Source organism: Cyprinodon variegatus, unplaced genomic scaffold (genome assembly GCF_000732505.1).
Source record: "Cyprinodon variegatus isolate N-32 unplaced genomic scaffold, C_variegatus-1.0 Scaffold929, whole genome shotgun sequence".
Taxonomy (NCBI): Eukaryota; Metazoa; Chordata; class Actinopteri; order Cyprinodontiformes; family Cyprinodontidae; genus Cyprinodon; species Cyprinodon variegatus.
The window spans coordinates 200,451-222,259 of NW_015151382.1; the positions used below are offsets into that span (position 1 = coordinate 200,451).

The 21,809-nt window shown below is 40.3% G+C and overlaps 1 protein-coding gene across 1 annotated transcript in view; it reads left to right on the forward strand.

The window, feature by feature from the left end:
- LOC107100003 (vacuolar protein sorting-associated protein 13B-like) overlaps positions 1–21,809 on the forward strand; it is a gene marked incomplete at both ends in the record, with an annotated part of 299,591 nt that overhangs the window by 182,159 nt on the left and 95,623 nt on the right. The window contains 3 exons of the mRNA XM_015398349.1: positions 2,594–2,797; positions 16,058–16,184; positions 19,654–19,797. Of these exons, the coding sequence (XP_015253835.1) occupies positions 2,594–2,797; positions 16,058–16,184; positions 19,654–19,797 (475 nt within the window). The remainder of the gene's footprint in view (positions 1–2,593; positions 2,798–16,057; positions 16,185–19,653; positions 19,798–21,809) is intronic.

Sequence of the window (21,809 nt, forward strand, 5' to 3'; positions counted from 1 at the left end):
TGTCTTCACCAGAGAATGTTTTAGTGGGCTGGAGGGTTTGAATTTGGGCCTTAATAATGTTGGACGTCAGCCATCATGGTTCGGCTCTGCTGCAGAATCGACTCAGTGGCTTTTTTTTAAATATTTTTTTTTACCTAAATTAGGCTTCAGTTGTATCGGAAGATGGAGAAATAATTTTTTTAGAAAAGGCCCCTCAGCAAATTAAGACAGAACTTTCTAAGCTTTTTACAAACAGCAGAATATTGCCATTAAAAGTAATGTTTCTGTTTCTGCAATTAAAATCAGGTTGGCTCCAGAACAAGGGTCACATTAAGGAGTTGTGGTTTAGAGAGCCCCCCGTCGGCTCTCTGGCTCTGTGTCCCACATTTTAAATGCATTTTTATTTTTTATGTATCTCATTTCTGATGCATCAGAGATGCAGCTAGGTGTGTGTCCCACCTGCTTTACTGTGTATGTTTGTGAGTTTGAATGTCTAACAGTTGGGGGGGCGGGTGTTCTGATTCTTCTTGGCCAAGCAGTGTGGTCTTCACATGACCAATCAAATATGTCAAACCACCAGTGTTTTCCCCCCACATGTACTACAAGAAAATCTGGCTTCAATTATTATTTCACCCCAAGGGGAACTTCCAAAATTCCTCCTCTCCTCATTTGTCAGAAATGAAGCTCTTTAGTTTCCTGTGATTTGCTGAAATGTGTCTTTTGATATTAAATCACACCGTTTTCCACTGGCTGTAAGACCAAGACAAATGTTTATCATATTTATTTATGTCATCGGAGATGACCCTGCCGTTCCAGTCTTGGCTGCAAATTCCCATGTTATGCTGATTATGAGAAAGAGAGTCCCCTAAATAAGCTACAGTTAGGAGATAATTTGGAAAGCATATGAGGTAACTGTGGTTTGTTTTAAAGTGAAAAAGACAGTATAGGGTTGGAGGTACTGTTACAAAGTCCCTAATGAATCCAGACTGACACATCCCACCCAAATCTTACCCAGCTCTTAGTTTGATTTATATTATGCTTTGTTGATAAATGTGGTTCCAAATGTTGATTAAGGATCTGTTTCACTTGTTTGTATGTCAACAAATCCAACTAAACCCCAGTAAGGCACCTCTAATCTCTCATTGCCATTGTTTTTGTTGCTGGTGCGTATTGTCATAACATCGTGCTCTGGTAGAGGCCTTCTCAATGTGGCGAGGAGAAGGGAAACGCTATCTGAAAATTGCCACTGACGTTGCCGAAACAAATAACACCGCTCACGCTGCCGCTACATCTGTGGCCGCTTTAAGCCTTCATTTCTACCATTTAAGGCTCTCATTTGAATTCACCAGCACAAATAAACATTTCAGAATGAACTGAAAGCCCTGATGTCATATACAGATGTTGAATTTTGATTATTCCTTTTTTGCTCCGTGAATTCGTCTGAATCTTGTCTCTCAAAGGCAAAATACATGACATCACTTTCTTGGCGTGGACGGCTCGGTGCTCGCTCCCTCGACTGCAGCCGTTCCACCACAGACACAAGGCTGCCTCCTGTCCTGTGTTTTGAAGTTTGTGGGTGTAGTTTTAGCCCTTCGTTTTTATAGATTGAATTAGAAACAAAACAGCAATAAGAGCAGCTTTTTAGGACTACTGTCATAAGGTGGCAAAAGGTCCAACTGTGAATTTTCTCAATTTAACTGAACAGTTTGCAGAAGCTTAGTTTTTATTACAGGGTTCCCGCGGGTCCTTAAAAAGTCTTAAAAGGCATTGAATTCTTCAAAATAAAACTAAGGCCTTAATTGGTATTAAAATGTCTTAAATCAGTCTTTCGTAGGTCTTGATTTTTAAAACATCATAAATAGGATTATTTTTATCATGATTTATTTGTGTAATCTAAATAAAACATTAAAATTGACCTTTTTTTTTTATTTAAAAAAAATAATGGCTCGCCATTATTGGTTCCATCCCGATAGCGGAACCAATAAAATCGTTGTTGCGGCCGGGACATTTGAGATGCGCCATTAACTTTTTGTCTGGAAAATATGAGCAAGTGTAAATGTAACTAAAATTGGTTATCCAGCTAAAACCAGGGAACAAGAAGCGATTTAAGCTCGGAACGATGTGAATTATAATTTCAAAGGCTTTTTTTAAATTATTTTTGAGGCAAATCTTAAAAGGTGGAGAATGAAATCTGTCCAGCCGATCGATTAGTTAAAGTTTCTGTATGAAATCACAGAAGGATTCAGTATTATGTCCTCAGTACAAGCCCAAAACATTGATGGCTCATAGAACTGCTCATGCAGGTACAAATGAAAACAATATGCAACAGAAAGTAAAGCTATTTGTTTGGCCCCATGTAGCATCCCTGATGTAAACTGTCCCATTCAAAGAGATTTAAGGATAACTAATAACTGTGTCACCAGCATACCCCACTAACCTGCCTCAGCTGTGCCTCTCCAAACTATTCACATATTATTTATGATGATTAAAATTTAAACACACTCCCAATATCAAGAATGACCTATTTATTTACCTCTATGTTAACATTCTGAATATCTAAACCTCTAAATGTATGTTAAAGTGATTTTGGCATTTTCTCTCTTTCTCCCTGCAGACGAGCGTTCAACCTGGGCATTTTGCGCGACCCAGGCTCAGAGGTAGAGGATCGTCAGTATCAGATTGATCTCCAGTCTATCAGCATCGGTACGGCTCTGTGGGAACAGCTCAAGCCAGAGAAGGAGGGAGCTAAAGGAGGGGTTTCAGCAGAAAGTGAGAGGAGCTCTCAGAATCCAGCCCTGGAGTGGAACATGGCTAGCAGGTTAGCAGGAACCATAACAACAAATGCTATGCAAGTCACCTTTATGAGTAATGAATGTTGTACATTTATCAATGACATTTTGGTACTTTGTTCTGTTGGCATCTGTCTGTAGAATTGAATGGTTTTATGTCTCAAACATTGGAAATATTTATTGTTACTATGGACCCATAACCACATTTTTGAGTGAAAATCAACTCAGAATGCACATATCTAGAACTGAGACATAATTAAAAACCATTTGGACAGGACTGAGCATCCTTAAATATCTTTGGGAAGCAAGATAAAAACATATGTGGAGATAAAGCATTTCTTATTTACATTGCAGGTGGTTATAGAGCAGTCTATGGATGGACTTTGGCCATGAAATAAACTGAGTCTCTGCAGGGGTGATTTCCTTCACAGCTGTAGGATAAATAACAGATAACCTGCCCAGTTCAGTGAGGGCACCGTACTGCAGGATGGCGCCATTTTTACAATCAAGGACACAGGCAGACGAAAACAGTTCGTAAATAAAAATCACAACATGAGCTTACACTCCTGGAGTGAACCATTTAAGTTTTCCTGATCTAGGGTGCAGCTCAGCTGTGCTGAGAGGGGAATTGCATGCTCTAGATTACATTGAGGTGAAATTTGAAGGAGTTGAAGTATCTGATTTAGGTGTCACACATCTTTAGGATTAGGTATTTCCTCCAAGGAGGGGATAAACTGAAGGTATTAAAGTATTGATTCTATGAGCATTAAGTTCATTTTTCCTTCTAAATTTCCTATGTAAGCTTATTTGTCTGTATTTGAGAGAACTCTATTGAGTTCTCTCAAACTTAAACCAGGGATAACCAATTAAAAATCAGCGGGGTCTGAGTAAAGAAAATCATCGACCAGTAAAGATCCGGAGACATTTTTAATCATAATCTGTTACTTTAAACAAAATAAAAAGAAGTTTTTATGCATCCATGTTATACATTGACTCTTTTTTAATGGCACTAGTGGCGCTTTTTTCCGACAGTAATCTGACAGGAAAGGAGGTATGAGAGAGTGGGAGAGACATGCGTCAAAGGACCACAAGTGGGATTCAAACCTGTGTCGGTCGCGTCGAGGATTAAGGCCTCCGTACATGGGTCGTACATGCTAACCACTGCACCATCTGCACGCCCCTTGCAACAAATTTTTAAGTGAAAAAAATATAAAAAAAAAAAAATAGAAAATTTTTTTCATTTTAAAATCTAAAGTGTTTTTTTAAGTAGAGAACAATTGTTCAGTTTGGTATAAAGACAAATTCCTGATTCACTTATTTTATAAAACACCTGAACTGAACGTTTGTTATTTTGTCGCCATTCAAACATGGGTTCGAATGGCACATATCAAGGTGCTCATTTTGAGCCTGGATCCGGACGCTCCAGAGGGCTTTACCGTACAAACAGGAGAAGCGGTGCAATTGTATTTTTATACACTGTCGTCGTACACCATGTTGTAATTTATAAATGTTTTAAATCAGGTTGGGTCCGGATTAACCAGCAGGTGGGTGCGGATCCGGACTGCGGTCCGATAATCCGTGACCTCTGCTTTAGAGTGTGTTTAAACATTTATTCAATGTATAAAACTGGGACAGTTTTGTAAAGATGCTCGACATTCGAGGTAATAAATAAATAATAAAAATAGAATAATTTAATGAAAAAGGTAGAAAAATTTTGCTGCATTACCCAAATTTCAACTTTTCCATTACGAATTGTAAAAATGGCAGCACCCTCCCCCTGCAGCACGGTATCTCTCCAGTTAACGGGCTACAATAATACCTTGATATTATGTCTCACATGTAAATCCTAACTAAAACATCTCAACATAAATTCAACATTAAAAACAACAGTTATTTATTTACTCAGAGCAATAGTATTTTTTATTTTATAAAGTTTTTACAAATGCTGCATTTATGACAAAAACTTTACGTGCTGAGCAAAGGTTCCCGAGTGGAGAAAAAGTCTATGTAACTATAAGCTTTGTTGCAAAATTACCAAAAGCTCCTGAATACCATCAGGGGTGTGATTTATTATCCTTGTGTTCCCAGAGCGACTGTGTGTAATGCAACATATTAACAGTTCGCTGGTCAGTTTGCAGCTGTTGAGTTATTATGCAGCCTTTGCATTCGGCCTCATAAATACAAACCCTGTCTTTTTTATAGGATCAGGAGCTAAAACAAGCACAACTGTAACAGCCTGTAAGGCCCCACATCCTTTTTTTCCCCCCACTCATGTACTGAGAGGGAACAGGCCCAAAAATCACAGATTTGCAGGCAAGGAACGCAGATTTGTTCCCTGTCAACTAAAAATAACCCTTGTGGAAGAATGCATTGCAAAATCAACACGAGGCTGATTGAGGCTGTGCTCCCAGGTCACCAGATCTGTGAGGGATGCATGCTGAGATACGCACAGCTTCTTCACCCCGACGGCCTGAGACAAGCGCTCTCTAGGGTCTGGGTTCAAACTAACCATCATACATACTCATTATAGACATCAATATTTTCTTTGTTTTAAACAAACACACGCACACACAGCGATAGCCCTCAGACTGCTGCCAGAAAATAAAACAGACTGTTGGTGTTGCAGCCGATACTGATGTATGGGCCTTACGCTCTCAGCAATGTAGTAAGAGGTTTTTATGTGGCAGCCGGTTAAGATTTATTTACTGGGCTCTCTTTTTATTAAAGACTCCTCTTCCAGAATGGGCTCATGCAAACTGTGCATGTTCTCATAAATGTGAACGATGCCCACGAAGCACTTAAAAGTCAGCTTAAAGTAAGTAAGAAAATATTTCTTGGTCAAGCAAGGATTAAATGGAATGGCTGATACCACCACAGAGTCATAGAACCTCTTCAGAAGTTCCTCCGTCTAGGCTGAGTCTGTAGAGTTGATCTGTCAGGAACACCAACGCACTCATAAGTTTCCTCTCTTAGTGTCGATACCTTGAATTTACACCAGTTAGGGGACAACAAATCGCAGTTTGCCAAATAATCCACCATCATTACCTCCATTTCTACCTGCATCAATCAGGAGATGAGCCCAGGAAGTTCTGCAGGAAGACGGGCATGCACTGTGCGATTCTTTTCNTGAAACATTAGTGCAGTGGTTTATGTTAAAATAAACCTTTGGGTAAAGTTGTTGCAAGCGGGTTTTTCTTGTAAATTTGGTCTTAAATTTTTATTTCAAGTGGCATTAAAAAGTCTTAAAAAGTCTTGAATTTAACTTGTCTTATGTTGTAGGAACCCTGTATTATAAATCATTAGTAGTTAATGTTGTAGTTAAACCATCTCTTATATTTTTGGGCTGTATGCTTTGCACATCAATAGACTGAAATCTTAACCAGTTATTTACAAGAAAACACAGATTCTCTTCCCTTGTTAAAATCCAAGGGATCCAAGGGATGTTTGAAAACATCGTCTAAAGCCCCTGTCACACCTTGCAGATTTAGACAGCAAATGCCTGATGTGCCAGAATCTCCTAATATGCTGGCATATGCTGCACCTTCTATGCATTTTTTCAATGTTGAACATTTTGTATTCATAACGAGTCCAGAATTGATGTCTAACGACACCCTAACTTATGCATAACGCACGGCAGCGTAATGCCCATGAAATGTCACAAGCCAGTGTCCTGAAAAGGGCAGCGATTTGCCCGTAGGTGCACGGTCTGCATAAAAAGATGTCTTTGATCGCGGTATTAACCTAGCTGCTGTTTACCGCCCGCCCCGAAAAAAGAATAAAGAAAAAGAAAAAAAGAATGTTTGCAGTCGCAGCGTTCTGCGTCATGTCTGCTAGGAAACTCGCTGGTCGTCGGCCTGAACGCAGGGAGGATCCATCACACTCACCTTCTCGCTCACCCTATAATAAAACGCTGCCGATACGTCGTTATACAGTAGCTTTAAGTTAGAACCACGTTCAGCGGTCGTCTGGAACTCGTCAAATACGTTGATATGTATTGGAGATAAGTTCTTTATAAGTTGCGCATAAGTTATGCACAGGTTACTTAAAGGTTTTGGAAAAGCTAGACGCCATGACTTATGAGTTACTTGCACTTGAAGTATGTCAACGATCAGATAACTTACCTGTAACTTATGGCATACGCTGGCATACGTCAGAAAAATTTGAGCATGCTCAAAACTTACTTGCAGTATGTTGACGTGTGCCAGCGTACTTCAGCATCCTCATAACTTATAAAAAACGTACCCATAACTTCCAACATCCAATGCCAGCGTTTTTGCCAGATTTTTCCTACATCAGGCATACGGTGTCTAACTGGTCAAGATGGGACAGGGGCTTTATGAGTCTTTGATTTAGATCTGGACTTTGACTGGTCCGTTCGGTCTAACTTATGCTTTAAACCAGGGGGTGCAAAGCGCAGCCTAAGGGGCTATATGTTTCCCTCAACAACAATTCAAGCGTGATATGGTGTAATTCTTTGAGACGTCTTAAAAGGAGATTCAAATGAAAGTCATGTGTTAATAAAAAAAAGGTGCCACCTACAATATTTATTTTATTTGTACTAGGGCAAAAGTTACTTGTTTTTTTTCATGTTTATTAAAATTCATGTTTATTAAAAGATCCCAAATAGGCAGCGATAGATTGATCCAGTCCCTGAAAACTACAACTCCTCCTGTTAATTAGCTTAGGCCTAATAAAGCAAGTGTTAACAATGGAGATTTCCAGACCAAGATGGCCATCTTGAAAACATTGTAAGGTATTTTTTTTCTTTACGACCTTTTTAAACTTAAATATGTCTGCAATGACTTAAACATACATGTTCTACAGAAATTGGACGAAATTCAATTCAATTCAGTTTATTTCTACAGTACCAATTAACAACAAGTCGTCTCAAGGCATTTTACAGTTCAACCACATCATCCAGTCAAATTGATTTTAAGTTTTCTATCTAAGGAAAGCCAGTTTATTGCATCAACTCATCGACTCGAATGCAGTCCCTCACACTAAGCATGCTTGTGGCGACAGTGGAGAGGAAAAACTCCCTTTTAACAGGAAGAAACCTCCAGCAGAACCAGGCTCAGTGTGAGCGGCCATCTGCTGAGGCCAAAATCTTTTTTTTCATTCTGTTGTTCTTAAGCTGGTAAATTTACCCAGGGATGAGAGGTGTTTTTCCATAGGAGCAAAGAAGAAAAGACTTAAACGAACAAACAAAAAATTTAAAACGGGGTGAAGTTCAGTTGCTATGTTCATTAAAATGTCATTGTTTGATATATTCAGTCAAACACAGAACAAGCAAGCATTTTTTTGAACCTGCAGGATGCAGATGAAAACAGTGATCACATGTAAATGTGGCTGAAGTTAAGCTCAAAGGCTTATTTTTTTTTTTTTTTATTATTGTTGAGGCAAATCTTAAAAGGTGGAAAATGAAAATTTTCCAACCAATTGATTAAAGTTTCTGTATGAAATCACAGAAGGATTCAGTATTATGTCCTCAGTACAAGCCCAAAACAGGGATAGCTCATAGAACTGCTCATGCAGGTACAAATGAAAACAATATGCAACAGAAAGTAAAGCTATTTGTTTGGCCCCATGTAGCATCCCTGATGTAAACTGTCCCATTCAAAGAGATTTAAGGATAACTAATAACTGTGTCACCAGCATACCCCACTAACCTGCCTCAGCTGTGCCTCTCCAAACTATTCACATATTATTTATGATGATTAAAATTTAAACACACTCCCAATATCAAGAATGACCTATTTATTTACCTCTATGTTAACATTCTGAATATCTAAACCTCTAAATGCATGTTAAAGTGATTTTGGCATTTTCTCTCTTTCTCCCTGCAGACGAGCGTTCAACCTGGGCATTTTGCGCGACCCAGGCTCAGAGGTAGAGGATCGTCAGTATCAGATTGATCTCCAGTCTATCAGCATCGGTACGGCTCTGTGGGAACAGCTCAAGCCAGAGAAGGAGGGAGCTAAAGGAGGGGTTTCAGCAGAAAGTGAGAGGAGCTCTCAGAATCCAGCCCTGGAGTGGAACATGGCTAGCAGGTTAGCAGGAACCATAACAACAAATGCTATGCAAGTCACCTTTATGAGTAATGAATGTTGTACATTTATCAATGACATTTTGGTACTTTGTTCTGTTGGCATCTGTCTGTAGAATTTAATGGTTTTATGTCTCAAACATTGGAAATATTTATTGTTACTATGGACCCATAACCACATTTTTGAGTGAAAATCAACTCAGAATGCACATATCTAGAACTGAGACATAATTAAAAACCATTTGGACAGGACTGAGCATCCTTAAATATCTTTGGGAAGCAAGATAAAAACATATGTGGAGATAAAGCATTTCTTATTTACATTGCAGATGGTTATAGAGCAGTCTATGGATGGACTTTGGCCATGAAATAAACTGAGTCTCTGCAGGGGTGATTTCCTTCACAGCTGTAGGATAAATAACAGATAACCTGCCCAGTTCAGTGAGGGCACCGTACTGCAGGATGGCGCCATTTTTACAATCAAGGACACAGGCAGACGAAAACAGTTCGTAAATAAAAATCACAACATGAGCTTACACTCCTGGAGTGAACCATTTAAGTTTTCCTGATCTAGGGTGCAGCTCAGCTGTGCTGAGAGGGGAATTGCATGCTCTAGATTACATTGAGGTGAAATTTGAAGGAGTTGAAGTATCTGATTTAGGTGTCACACATCTTTAGGATTAGGTATTTCCTCCAAGGAGGGGATAAACTGAAGGTATTAAAGTATTGATTCTATGAGCATTAAGTTCATTTTTCCTTCTAAATTTCCTATGTAAGCTTATTTGTCTGTATTTGAGAGAACTCTATTGAGTTCTCTCAAACTTAAACCAGGGATAACCAATTAAAAATCAGCGGGGTCTGAGTAAAGAAAATCATCGACCAGTAAAGATCCGGAGACATTTTTAATCATAATCTGTTACTTTAAACAAAATAAAAAGAAGTTTTTATGCATCCATGTTATACATTGACTCTTTTTTAATGGCACTAGTGGCGCTTTTTTCCGACAGTAATCTGACAGGAAAGGAGGTATGAGAGAGTGGGAGAGACATGCGTCAAAGGACCACAAGTGGGATTCAAACCTGTGTCGGTCGCGTCGAGGATTAAGGCCTCCGTACATGGGTCGTACATGCTAACCACTGCACCATCTGCACGCCCCTTGCAACAAATTTTTAAGTGAAAAAAATATAAAAAAAAAAAAATAGAAAATTTTTTTCATTTTAAAATCTAAAGTGTTTTTTTAAGTAGAGAACAATTGTTCAGTTTGGTATAAAGACAAATTCCTGATTCACTTATTTTATAAAACACCTGAACTGAACGTTTGTTATTTTGTCGCCATTCAAACATGGGTTCGAATGGCACATATCAAGGTGCTCATTTTGAGCCTGGATCCGGACGCTCCAGAGGGCTTTACCGTACAAACAGGAGAAGCGGTGCAATTGTATTTTTATACACTGTCGTCGTACACCATGTTGTAATTTATAAATGTTTTAAATCAGGTTGGGTCCGGATTAACCAGCAGGTGGGTGCGGATCCGGACTGCGGTCCGATAATCCGTGACCTCTGCTTTAGAGTGTGTTTAAACATTTATTCAATGTATAAAACTGGGACAGTTTTGTAAAGATGCTCGACATTCGAGGTAATAAATAAATAATAAAAATAGAATAATTTAATGAAAAAGGTAGAAAAATTTTGCTGCATTACCCAAATTTCAACTTTTCCATTACGAATTGTAAAAATGGCAGCACCCTCCCCCTGCAGCACGGTATCTCTCCAGTTAACGGGCTACAATAATACCTTGATATTATGTCTCACATGTAAATCCTAACTAAAACATCTCAACATAAATTCAACATTAAAAACAACAGTTATTTATTTACTCAGAGCAATAGTATTTTTTATTTTATAAAGTTTTTACAAATGCTGCATTTATGACAAAAACTTTACGTGCTGAGCAAAGGTTCCCGAGTGGAGAAAAAGTCTATGTAACTATAAGCTTTGTTGCAAAATTACCAAAAGCTCCTGAATACCATCAGGGGTGTGATTTATTATCCTTGTGTTCCCAGAGCGACTGTGTGTAATGCAACATATTAACAGTTCGCTGGTCAGTTTGCAGCTGTTGAGTTATTATGCAGCCTTTGCATTCGGCCTCATAAATACAAACCCTGTCTTTTTTATAGGATCAGGAGCTAAAACAAGCACAACTGTAACAGCCTGTAAGGCCCCACATCCTTTTTTTCCCCCCACTCATGTACTGAGAGGGAACAGGCCCAAAAATCACAGATTTGCAGGCAAGGAACGCAGATTTGTTCCCTGTCAACTAAAAATAACCCTTGTGGAAGAATGCATTGCAAAATCAACACGAGGCTGATTGAGGCTGTGCTCCCAGGTCACCAGATCTGTGAGGGATGCATGCTGAGATACGCACAGCTTCTTCACCCCGACGGCCTGAGACAAGCGCTCTCTAGGGTCTGGGTTCAAACTAACCATCATACATACTCATTATAGACATCAATATTTTCTTTGTTTTAAACAAACACACGCACACACAGCGATAGCCCTCAGACTGCTGCCAGAAAATAAAACAGACTGTTGGTGTTGCAGCCGATACTGATGTATGGGCCTTACGCTCTCAGCAATGTAGTAAGAGGTTTTTATGTGGCAGCCGGTTAAGATTTATTTACTGGGCTCTCTTTTTATTAAAGACTCCTCTTCCAGAATGGGCTCATGCAAACTGTGCATGTTCTCATAAATGTGAACGATGCCCACGAAGCACTTAAAAGTCAGCTTAAAGTAAGTAAGAAAATATTTCTTGGTCAAGCAAGGATTAAATGGAATGGCTGATACCACCACAGAGTCATAGAACCTCTTCAGAAGTTCCTCCGTCTAGGCTGAGTCTGTAGAGTTGATCTGTCAGGAACACCAACGCACTCATAAGTTTCCTCTCTTAGTGTCGATACCTTGAATTTACACCAGTTAGGGGACAACAAATCGCAGTTTGCCAAATAATCCACCATCATTACCTCCATTTCTACCTGCATCAATCAGGAGATGAGCCCAGGAAGTTCTGCAGGAAGACGGGCATGCACTGTGCGATTCTTTTCAGTAATTTCACTGTACGAGGAAACCGCTGGGTTCTACTACCAGCCAGTTAGTTGGAATAAATANATCAGGAGATGAGCCCAGGAAGTTCTGCAGGAAGACGGGCATGCACTGTGCGATTCTTTTCGGTACTTTCACTGTACGAGGAAACCCAGAGGTTTCCTCGTACAGTGCGAGTTCACAGCTCATGATGCATGTTCTCACACAGTGCGGCCCGACGCTCTGATGCAATCTACCTGCTCACACTCTACGTCTAAAAACCACGTCAGACTCAGCTCCGTGGTGAGATGGCGCTACTCTGACTTGTCTACCTGGAAGTCAAATCAGTAGAAGAGGAATATGAAGCTCACTAGAGTTAAAAATTTGCTGCCTTGACAACTGGTGTAAAAAAAAAAGGCGGCAAAGTTCATGGCTGAGCAAACGTGTCTACTACTGTCTGTCAATTTTACAGAAAGAACTCAATTTCATCCGCACCTCCGCCATGCTTCTGTGTTTTCCACTGAGAGGAAGAAGCAGAAGAGTCCTTGTTTGCCCACTGAGCGATTTGCCCACGACGGCCAACTGAAAATCAAACATGTTCTTTTTTTCTCCCGACCTCATGATTCCTGATCGAGAGGTGGTCGTGAGAGGCTGATCACCCCTCGTTACCCCTTGTACACTACACAACGCATGATAAATGGAAAATTCTTGCACGACTGGAAAGTCGCCCGGAAAAGGGCAAAAAAACAGTGTAAGCCTGGCTTAAGTCGTCGTCTCTGTTCTGCATGATGGTCGTCAGCAGACAATGAGAGTCGTTTGACAACCTCTGCAGAGTGCAGCAGCCTGAAAAGTGAGGAGTAGGTTTGGGTCGTCGCTTTAGGAGCGAATCCATCACAGTTCAACGTCCGTCTGTAAGGAATCACATTTTAAATGAAAACTATGCTTTGTCAAGATAAACAGCCTTTTATATTCAAAAACCTTTTTGCTCCTAAATTATTGAATAAATGATCTCATTGTCACAGGAACACAAATATTTCTTGTTTTTAGTTTTTAATTCAGTATTTAGGTTATTTAACCAGCCAGTTAGTTAGAATAAATAAAAATGTAGCTTTTCTTTATAAACTCTTGATATTTTATGCAACTTCTTTGAAAAACGATTAANGAATAAATAAAAATGTAGCTTTTCTTTAGAAACTCTTGATATTTTATGCAACTTCTTTGAAAAACGATTAAAGAATAACTCTTTGTATTGATTATGATAAAAGTATACAGAAACATGGCATGCAATATTATGAGTTTAACTTTTGCTAATCAACATATATGTTTAGTGCAATGAAAGATGTTACTGAGGCTACTTCTCCTCCTTAAGCAAGTTACTAAGACAAAGAAAATCCCGTTTTACGAGAGAGTTTAGTTTTTCAGACATGGACTTACTAATGTTGGCTCTGAAGCTCATCATCTGGCCTGAAGTGGCTTGATCTTCTGTGCAGGAACCGTGAACACTGTCATTAGTGTTGGGAATCTCTGTGCTAGTGCAACACCAGTCGCACTGAGAGGTTTTTTTTAGCTTCAGTACCCACAGTGGACCAACGCTTTGGATGATGCTTGTGTGTCAGATTTATGAATGGACAATAAACTGCAAACTCAAAGCTTTTAGTTCATGATCTTAGTATGTTTGAAAAAGATTATAGCATTAATTCCTTAATTTATACAAATAATTAATCAAACCTTAAGATTCCAGCCCCAGCGGTGGTAGTAGTAGTAGTAGTAGTAAGAATAGTAGTAGTTAGCATAGAAATGAAACCAATTTACCATAAATCTGATTTATTTCTTGCTCACTAATCTAGTTTACACTAAGGAAAGATTATTTTAGTGGTAGTAGTAGTAGTCGCATTTACAGTTGAAATAGGTGTAGCAGTTGTAGTAGGAGTAGCATTAGCAGCAGCAGTAGTAGTAGTAGTACTAGTCCTAGTAGCAAAACTAGTAGTTGTGTTTGCAGTAGTAGTAGTTGTAGTATTAGTACTAGCCCTAGTAGCAGTAGTAGTAGTTGTGTTTGCAGTCGTAGTTGTAGTGCTAGTAGCAGTAGTAGTAGCATTAACAGTAGTATCTGTAGTTGTAGCAGTTGTTGTAGGAGTAGCATTAGCTGTAACAGCAGTAGTAGTAGTAGCAGTAGTTGTAATAGCAGTAGTAGTACTAGCCCTAGTAGCAGTAGTAGTAGTTGTAATAGCAGTAGTGATAGCTGTAGAAGTGCTTTCTAGCATTAACAAATGCTACGGCAGTAGTAGTAATAGTAGTAATAGCAGAAGTTGTAGTGGCATTAGCAGTAGTAGTAATAGTACACGTTTGTAGCACTTGTAGTTGTACAGTAGTAGCATTAGTAGTGGCAGTAGTAATAGTAGTTGTAGCAGTTGTTGTAGTTGGAGTAGCATTAGCAGTAGTAGCATTAGTAGTAGCAGTAATAGTAGTTGTTGTAGCACTAGTAGTACTTGTAGCTGTATTAGCAGTAGGAGGAGTGGTAGATTTGGTAGTTGTAGTAGAGGCTGTTGTTTTAGTAGCAGTCGTCGTAGTAGATGTTGTAGTTGTGATAGTAGTAGTTGTAGTACTTGTAGCTGTATTAGTAGTAGTAACAGTTATAGTATTAGTGGTTGTAGTAGTAGTAGTCTGTTGTTCTTGATGTAACCATGCAGACTTTGATTCTCAGCCTCTAGACCTTTGCTGCTTGTCTGTTTCCTCTCCCTCTCTGCCCATTTCCGGTCTGTGAACATGTGATGGAGAATGTTCCAGCACACTGAGGAAAACGGGAGTCAAGTTCTCAGTTTGGCTTGTCTGCTACAATCACAGGCCCAAATACACCACCTTGGTTTTAACAAGCTTTGACACACACTGCTTCCACACTTCCCTTCTTCTCTGCGTCGATACGCTCTGCCCTCTAAGGCGTGTTCACCGTCTCGCCTTCTGGGTTCAGTTCCAGTAGTTGTGGATCTGTAGAGGCCCTTGTTAACTCCCTGATATTTTGTGAGGAGGTTCCAGTGCCATGGTTTGTGAAAACCACCCTCGGTTATAGAGCTGTGATCCTCTGGCACAGGCCCCGCTTTATTTCCCACCACCGCTCCTGTTGTAGCTCACCGATCACGTCGAGTTGAATGTGGAATAAGTTTTATTTTTTAATTTGGCCTAGACGTTTGCAGAAAACGATATTCCAAACTGAGAGACAGAGAGATGGTGTTCCTGACTCCATCTGAGCCCCCGTAATGCTAGTAAATTGAACCTTACGCCTCTAAGCTTTGCTGGTGAATGATAGCACCTGTCCACTGCAACCAGACTCTCATTGTTTCAATCCCCTGTCTGAAGGGAGATCAGCCAGCACCAATTGGCCTCACAGATCATTTCACCATTGAATTAGGCCCCTCTTAAGTTCTGTACACAAAGAAATGTGTCAGAAAATAATCCCTTTAGGGCACTGGTAATGCACATTTGTATAGCAGAAGTGAATGTGATATTGGTTCCGGTTAAGAACTGTAGTCGGGGCCACCTAGACACGGGGCCTCTTTTAATCCCGGCCAACTATAAATATTGGAAGCTGTACCACTTGATTGTTTTAATAGCACCAGATGTGGCAATTAACACCACCTTATAAAGCTCCCTTGTATGTTTGTTTTACTGCTAACAAATGTTCCCACAAATATGACCTGATTGTGGGAATGAGCATTAGTGAAGAGTGGGGAGAGTTAATACGAGACGTTCTCAGTTTGATCTTGTGTATGCAATAAAGAGGAGGGGGGGGATCCCCTGTTAAGATTTGTCAAATAAGACCTCAGTCTGTAATGCTACTCAGGCGAAAATATGTTTCCAGAGAAATGTGAAAGGCTTCAGATATCAGGCTTGCAAAGGGAATATCTACATTCAGTTTTAACTTTAAAATGTCTTAAAATATTTGACTTTCCTTCAGCAAATGAACAGTTTCAATCTTTCTTTTTGTTGCTCTTTGCTTAAAGGGCTGTCTTCTAACAATTGAACAATCAGCAGCCATAAAATAACTGGTAAAGTTTAGCATTATGCTCGACCTCTCTGTTTTACCCTCATTGAAAATGAATTAGTCTGTATTTAGAAAATGTTCATGAAGCAAAATGCTAGAACGTCTCCTCTTGTTTTTATGTCTGCACAGCATCAGGCGGCAGCAGGAGCGGCGAGCTATCCTGACGCCCATCTTGACTGACTTCTCTGTTCGGGTGACTGCTGCTCCTGCCATCATCTTCAGCAAAATTCTGTCTCCTGAGTGCGGGCAGGCAGAGGTGAGCAAAGACTCTTCACAATATTTCAACAGATTTTCCAAGAACCTGAGTTTCTCTACTCAGAAGATTTGTACTCTATCACCCTGTGAAGTGTTCACACTTTTTAAAACTTTTATGTTTTCCTCATTATGTCCACAAGCATGTATATTGTGATTGCATAAGATGCACCTACACATACTGTACACAGGTTCCTCACTTTAATATCCCTACATGTATTAGATTGCAATTGACCGCATGTAGAGTTGCCTCATTGTTGTGTTTGTGAAAAACACTCAAGAGGTGGTGTTATTTATTGAAGAGTGGGAGAGGATTACTGGGAAGTTCCTTTAACTGAGGATAGTCTGAGGAGGATGATGGGATGAGAAAACTAGTGGATGACGACAACCTTTGGACACACAGAGGCCTGGGCTGTGTCAGAAAGTCCGCCCTAACCTCTAAATCTACGTTCACACCTAAAGCAGCAGAGGCAGCAGGAGCAGCTACTTTTCATGCAAAGTCAATGTTTGATGCACATCTCGACGCAGCAAAAGGGCCTGCAGAGCATTTGGAGCAGCAGGAGCAGCAAGTCGTGAGCTTCTGACCGTCTGACCCGCGCGATGCAGTTCAGAAGCAACAGCTGCTGGAGTTGGAAAAATTTAACTTTTGCTGCTCGAAGCAGCACATCAACCAATGAGAGGAGCTGATCTAGGTGCCGGCAGGGAGACAGACACGCTATGATCACTCCCCTGAAACACTTTGTTAAAACCTAAATTAAAATGTTGAAACCTGCCAGTAAAATATGTTCGATTTTATTATTTTGGTGCCTGCAGTTTGGACTATGAACGTGAAAAAAAGACTTCCAGCCGCTGTGAACAGTAGCGGAAAACCGCCTGGAGGTGACCTGTTGAACTGGGTTCCCAGTGACAGAGCTCCGCAGGTGTTTGGTTGTCTGAGCGGCTCCGACCGAAACAATGGGCAGGTTGCTAATCTGGATAAACTGACTGCACTGATAAACTTTTTAGGTGGACTTTCTCACTTAAAAACATTAAAACTACTTTTTACCCAATAATCGCAGCAAATATAGCTGCCATTGTTACCGGCAAAGAAAGGACAGAGTAGCTCCTCCCAATGTGCATCAGACCCACTTTTCGCCCGCGCAGCCAGAGCAGAAAAGATGCTTCAGCCGCGCGTCGGAACTAATCTTCTACAGGCATCAAAAATGAAGCTTGCTGCTTGTGGTCTGAACCTAGCATAATCCTTTATTCACTGTATAGAGTAGGACTATATAGTCAACTCAGTTAACTGATCACTCAGATAGATGATCGCTACTTTTTGCTTTCCCATTGGTTATGTGACTCATGCTCCATCTTTGTTCTCTGTTGCCTCCAAAACAAATTTCATACAATTTTCTTGAGGGGAGCTCTCGCAAAGCCTTCTAGGATATATCTGCTCATCTGGGAACCATGGTTGCACACTGCTTTTCAAATTGCATTGTGGGAAATTTTGACTCAACTACTTTTTAATCCAATAGACATTTGGACACTCAAAATGGCATAATCACTATATAGTGCCCTATATAGTAATTAAGGTGGACTTTCTAACAGTTTTCTACTAATGTTAGCAAAGCTAATCGCTTTTCTTTTTAAAAAGTTGGTTAAGTTAGGTCATCATTTAATAACTTAGTTTAACACAGCCATGAATGACACCGTATGAGCTAAGCTAACGTTAGCTTCAGAGTTTATATTGAGGAAAATTAGGCTTAGGGGAGTTTGGCCTAGTGGTTTGAGCATTGTGCTTGGAATCCAGAGGTTCTGAGCTCAAGCCCGACTCCCACGGACTGACACTTCCTGAGCAAGACCTTAACCCCACACTGCTCCCTGGGCACCACACAATGGCAGCCCACTGCCCTCCAAGTGGATGGGTCAAAGTGCAGAGAAAGAATTTCCCCAGTGTGGGACAATAAATCAGTTTGCAGCTACAGTTAAGCATTTTCAACTTTGTATCCTGCACTGTGTTTGTAAAGTTGTCAGTTGATGACAGACTTGGCTGTTGGATATGACGTCAGAATTCAACTCTTTAGGCAAAAGATGCTTTACTATCATTACTAACCGCTTCCAGGAAGGAAACGGTGATGTTTTAAGAGGATTCTCTCCTGGCTAATCACAGTCAGTTTACTGTCTCAGGTTGGTTCCTCCCTCATTTTGAGATTTTCTATGAGAAACTCTATGAAAGAGTTATATTTGAGCCATCCCCGTCCCCTGTTCATAAGTAGAAGCCACATCCACTTCACCAGTCTGCAGTTACTTGTACTAAAAACACTAATGAAATCCATTAAAGTCAGCATAATGGGAAGTGGTCTGCAGAGCGCTGAGCATTTAAAAGAATGAAGTATCTCTAACTTTAACCACTTCAAATCCATTTCAGCAGGTTGGTTTAAGGATTTTCCATCATAATGAGTTTTATGGGTATAAAGGTTTTCATCTCATTTCTGAGGAACTGCTTGGTACATAAACCAGCTCCCTCTGCCTTTTTGACCACGGCCTGTTAAATCCATTCCTGCAGCCATTACAATCTGTTGTTCATATGAAAATAGACATTGATTATGTGAGATGTCAGAAGTATTTATGTTTTGCTCTTAACTTACAGCAACAATCTCATTTAGACCCCAAACCCTCCTCCCCACCACCACCACCAGTCCAGAGTGTAATGGAGGTTTTTGACCTCCAGAGTTCAAACCTTTCTGCTTATACAGCTGATGTTTTCTGGCACGGCTCTCTGAGACTTCCTGCCTCCTTTGATGCCTCGTCCGACCACGCTAACGTGCCCCTTGACAATGTGTAACAGCTAATCCATAGTTGTTGTTTTTTTTTTTTTTTTTTACCGTGACACACACATGCACTCACAGAAAGAATAAGTAATTTGTATAACCTGCTGAGATACAGTTACTCTGAGCCAGTAACAACACAAATAAAACAGGTTTGAACTGTGTAGTATTGAATAATTTCTAGTTTGAAGGGGAAGTCATTTTTTCCTTCTAGCTACGCACATAACACATAAATGTACTTTGATCAAATTATTAATAAAACATACTCTACGCTCCACTCTCTATTAATCAAATGAACACATATAAAGCATAAATATGTGTTAAAATGTATGAGTTGAAGTCATTTTTGTCCAAGAGCAGGGAGAAGGTAGTGTAGGTCTGCTCCGTGTGTGGCTCGGTTCTCAGTGTTGGTGAGTAATATCCTATCAGATGGAGCCTCCTGGCTCAGGTTTGCACTGCTGGCTGTGGGTGGGACCCTGGAGAGGACAGAGGGTGAGGAGTGGAGCAGAGACCAGGACAGAGAGCACACAGCATTGTAGAGGAAACCCATGAGAGGAGCATTAAATGAGACCACAAACATTCCCAATGTTGTTTTGGGTATATTTCCCCCTCTCTACTCCCACCTCTTCTCTTAATTTCCCCTTTGCCTCCCCTCTCTCTCCGTAGGAAGTGGTGGTGTGTGGCCACTCTCTGGAGGTGAACGTGACCAGCAGTCTGGATTTCTACCTTAGTGTGGCCCAGGTGCAGCTTCTCCAGCAGCTCCTTCGAGACAACATGGTGGGATCAAATGCTTCAGAGAAAAGTTCAGAGGTAACTTCTCACCTTGAATAGAGAGATGCACTCAAACTCAAAACCCTCAGATCCTACATTACTGAATAGAGATAGACCGATACAGGTTTTTACATCTGATCCAGATTATTTACACATCAACTGATTCCCAATATGTGCTGCCATGTTTCTTTTTCACAATAAACACACACAAGAAAAATAAAACAGTCATAACAAATGTTACAAATGTCAATTTGAACAAAAAACAGGCATTCAATAACAAATCAAACTAAACATTACCAGTGGATAACAAACGGAGGGGGCGGCAATGCATCTGCTTTAAGTGATCTCAAGGCAAGGCTGCTGGATGCACTAATGCAATGATTCCCAAACTTCCTCTTTTGTTTATAGGAACGTTTCTGCTCCCCCTCAGTGTCTAAACCTGCTCCAAGCTGAACAAGCTAAAGTCGAGAGCATTCTTCTTTAAAGTTGTAGGGAAGTCATATTTAAATTTCATATCATTCTGGCTTAAATATTTATGTAAATGTACTTTTGTTATTCTATGCAGGCCAGTTAGTTATACATCAGCCTGTACACCTAAATCCGGCCAATCATATATCAACGGTCATCTGTCAATCACATTTTTTCAGTCATAGCCTCTTGACTCACAGCTAATATACGCAATGATTGAAATAAGAAATACGAATCATTTCCTTTCCCATTGAGTTCCGTCCCAGTGTTCACGGGGATGGACGTCTGTGTCTTCGGCAGGCGTAGAGCTAACAGAACTGGCAGCGTTGCGAGGCAAGGGCTCAAACATGTACGGCTGGAAGCCTTCTACACCAAACCAAGCTTCTGCCGCCCTGGCGTCCTCTTCCACAGCATCTTCGTCCCCGCTTTCCTCCTCTAAATAAAAAATGGATGACAGAGGAGACTCATTCACGACCTCTGACACAAACTCTCCTCCTCTTGCATGTTTCTTCTGTCCATAGCGTTCCTTGACAGTTTCGTTTCTAAGTCACCAATTTAGATCTACTTTGTCTCAATGGAATTTCCCATTGGGAACCTACTAGCACTAAGTTGCTAACTGCTTAGCAGGATGCTTTCGACAAACCAGCTACAACCAAACTTGCTTGTGAACCTTCTGCCACAACAATCCCGCCCCCTTGATAATCGACCAATCACACACAACGGTTGGAACAGCAGATTCCCTACGACTTTAAATCGATAAAACTTCTTCTTTAAAGTTAAACTACTTTAGGCTTAGCTGTTTATCCTACTGTGGAATAGAATTCAAAATTCCTTTCAATAATTGAAAAAAACTCTCCAGCTAGGTCATTTATTCCATTAATTTCTACCACACCCAACCTGCAATTACACTGTCCCACCCTTAGAGGGCACACCCCACATGTTGGTACCACTGCACTAACGAATTGGCCATCGCATGCACATATCGACCGTGACCCCTAATATCAGCCGGTGTTCTGTAAGACCTGCATACTCATAGTCAATATGCATGCGCAAGACGCCAGATTTGCGTTTATCCCTTTAGTTTTGTACGAAAAATAGACTTTAAACTATCTCGGCAGGCGAGCATCCCTTTAGTCATGTACAAAAAAAACAAACAATTAAGGTCAGATCACCATATGCTTAAAAAAAACTCAAAAAAGTAAGTAATTAAATAGTTTTTTTGCTGGTTTGACCGAGTACGCTCATCTGACAAACACGGGTTACTGTATCATCTCTCTTTACTTCTAAAATATTTACTCCAGTTTGTCTCATTGTCTCTCCTTTTTGAAGTGATAAAAGGCAACTTTTACACAGGATTCTAGTCTTTATCCAACATATAGTTTATGCAGAATTACACCGATTCCCTCTAGAATCTGTCAGGATGCCTCTTCTATTAACCCTAACTCTTTAGGGTGAATCCAACACATTTAAATATTTACTTACTCAGAGCGAAGCACTCCTCTAATGTGGCATTAGTTTACTGCGCTTCAGCCATCGGGGCCCTTCCTATTGTTTACAGGACAAGGAGCACCCAGGCGCCATTT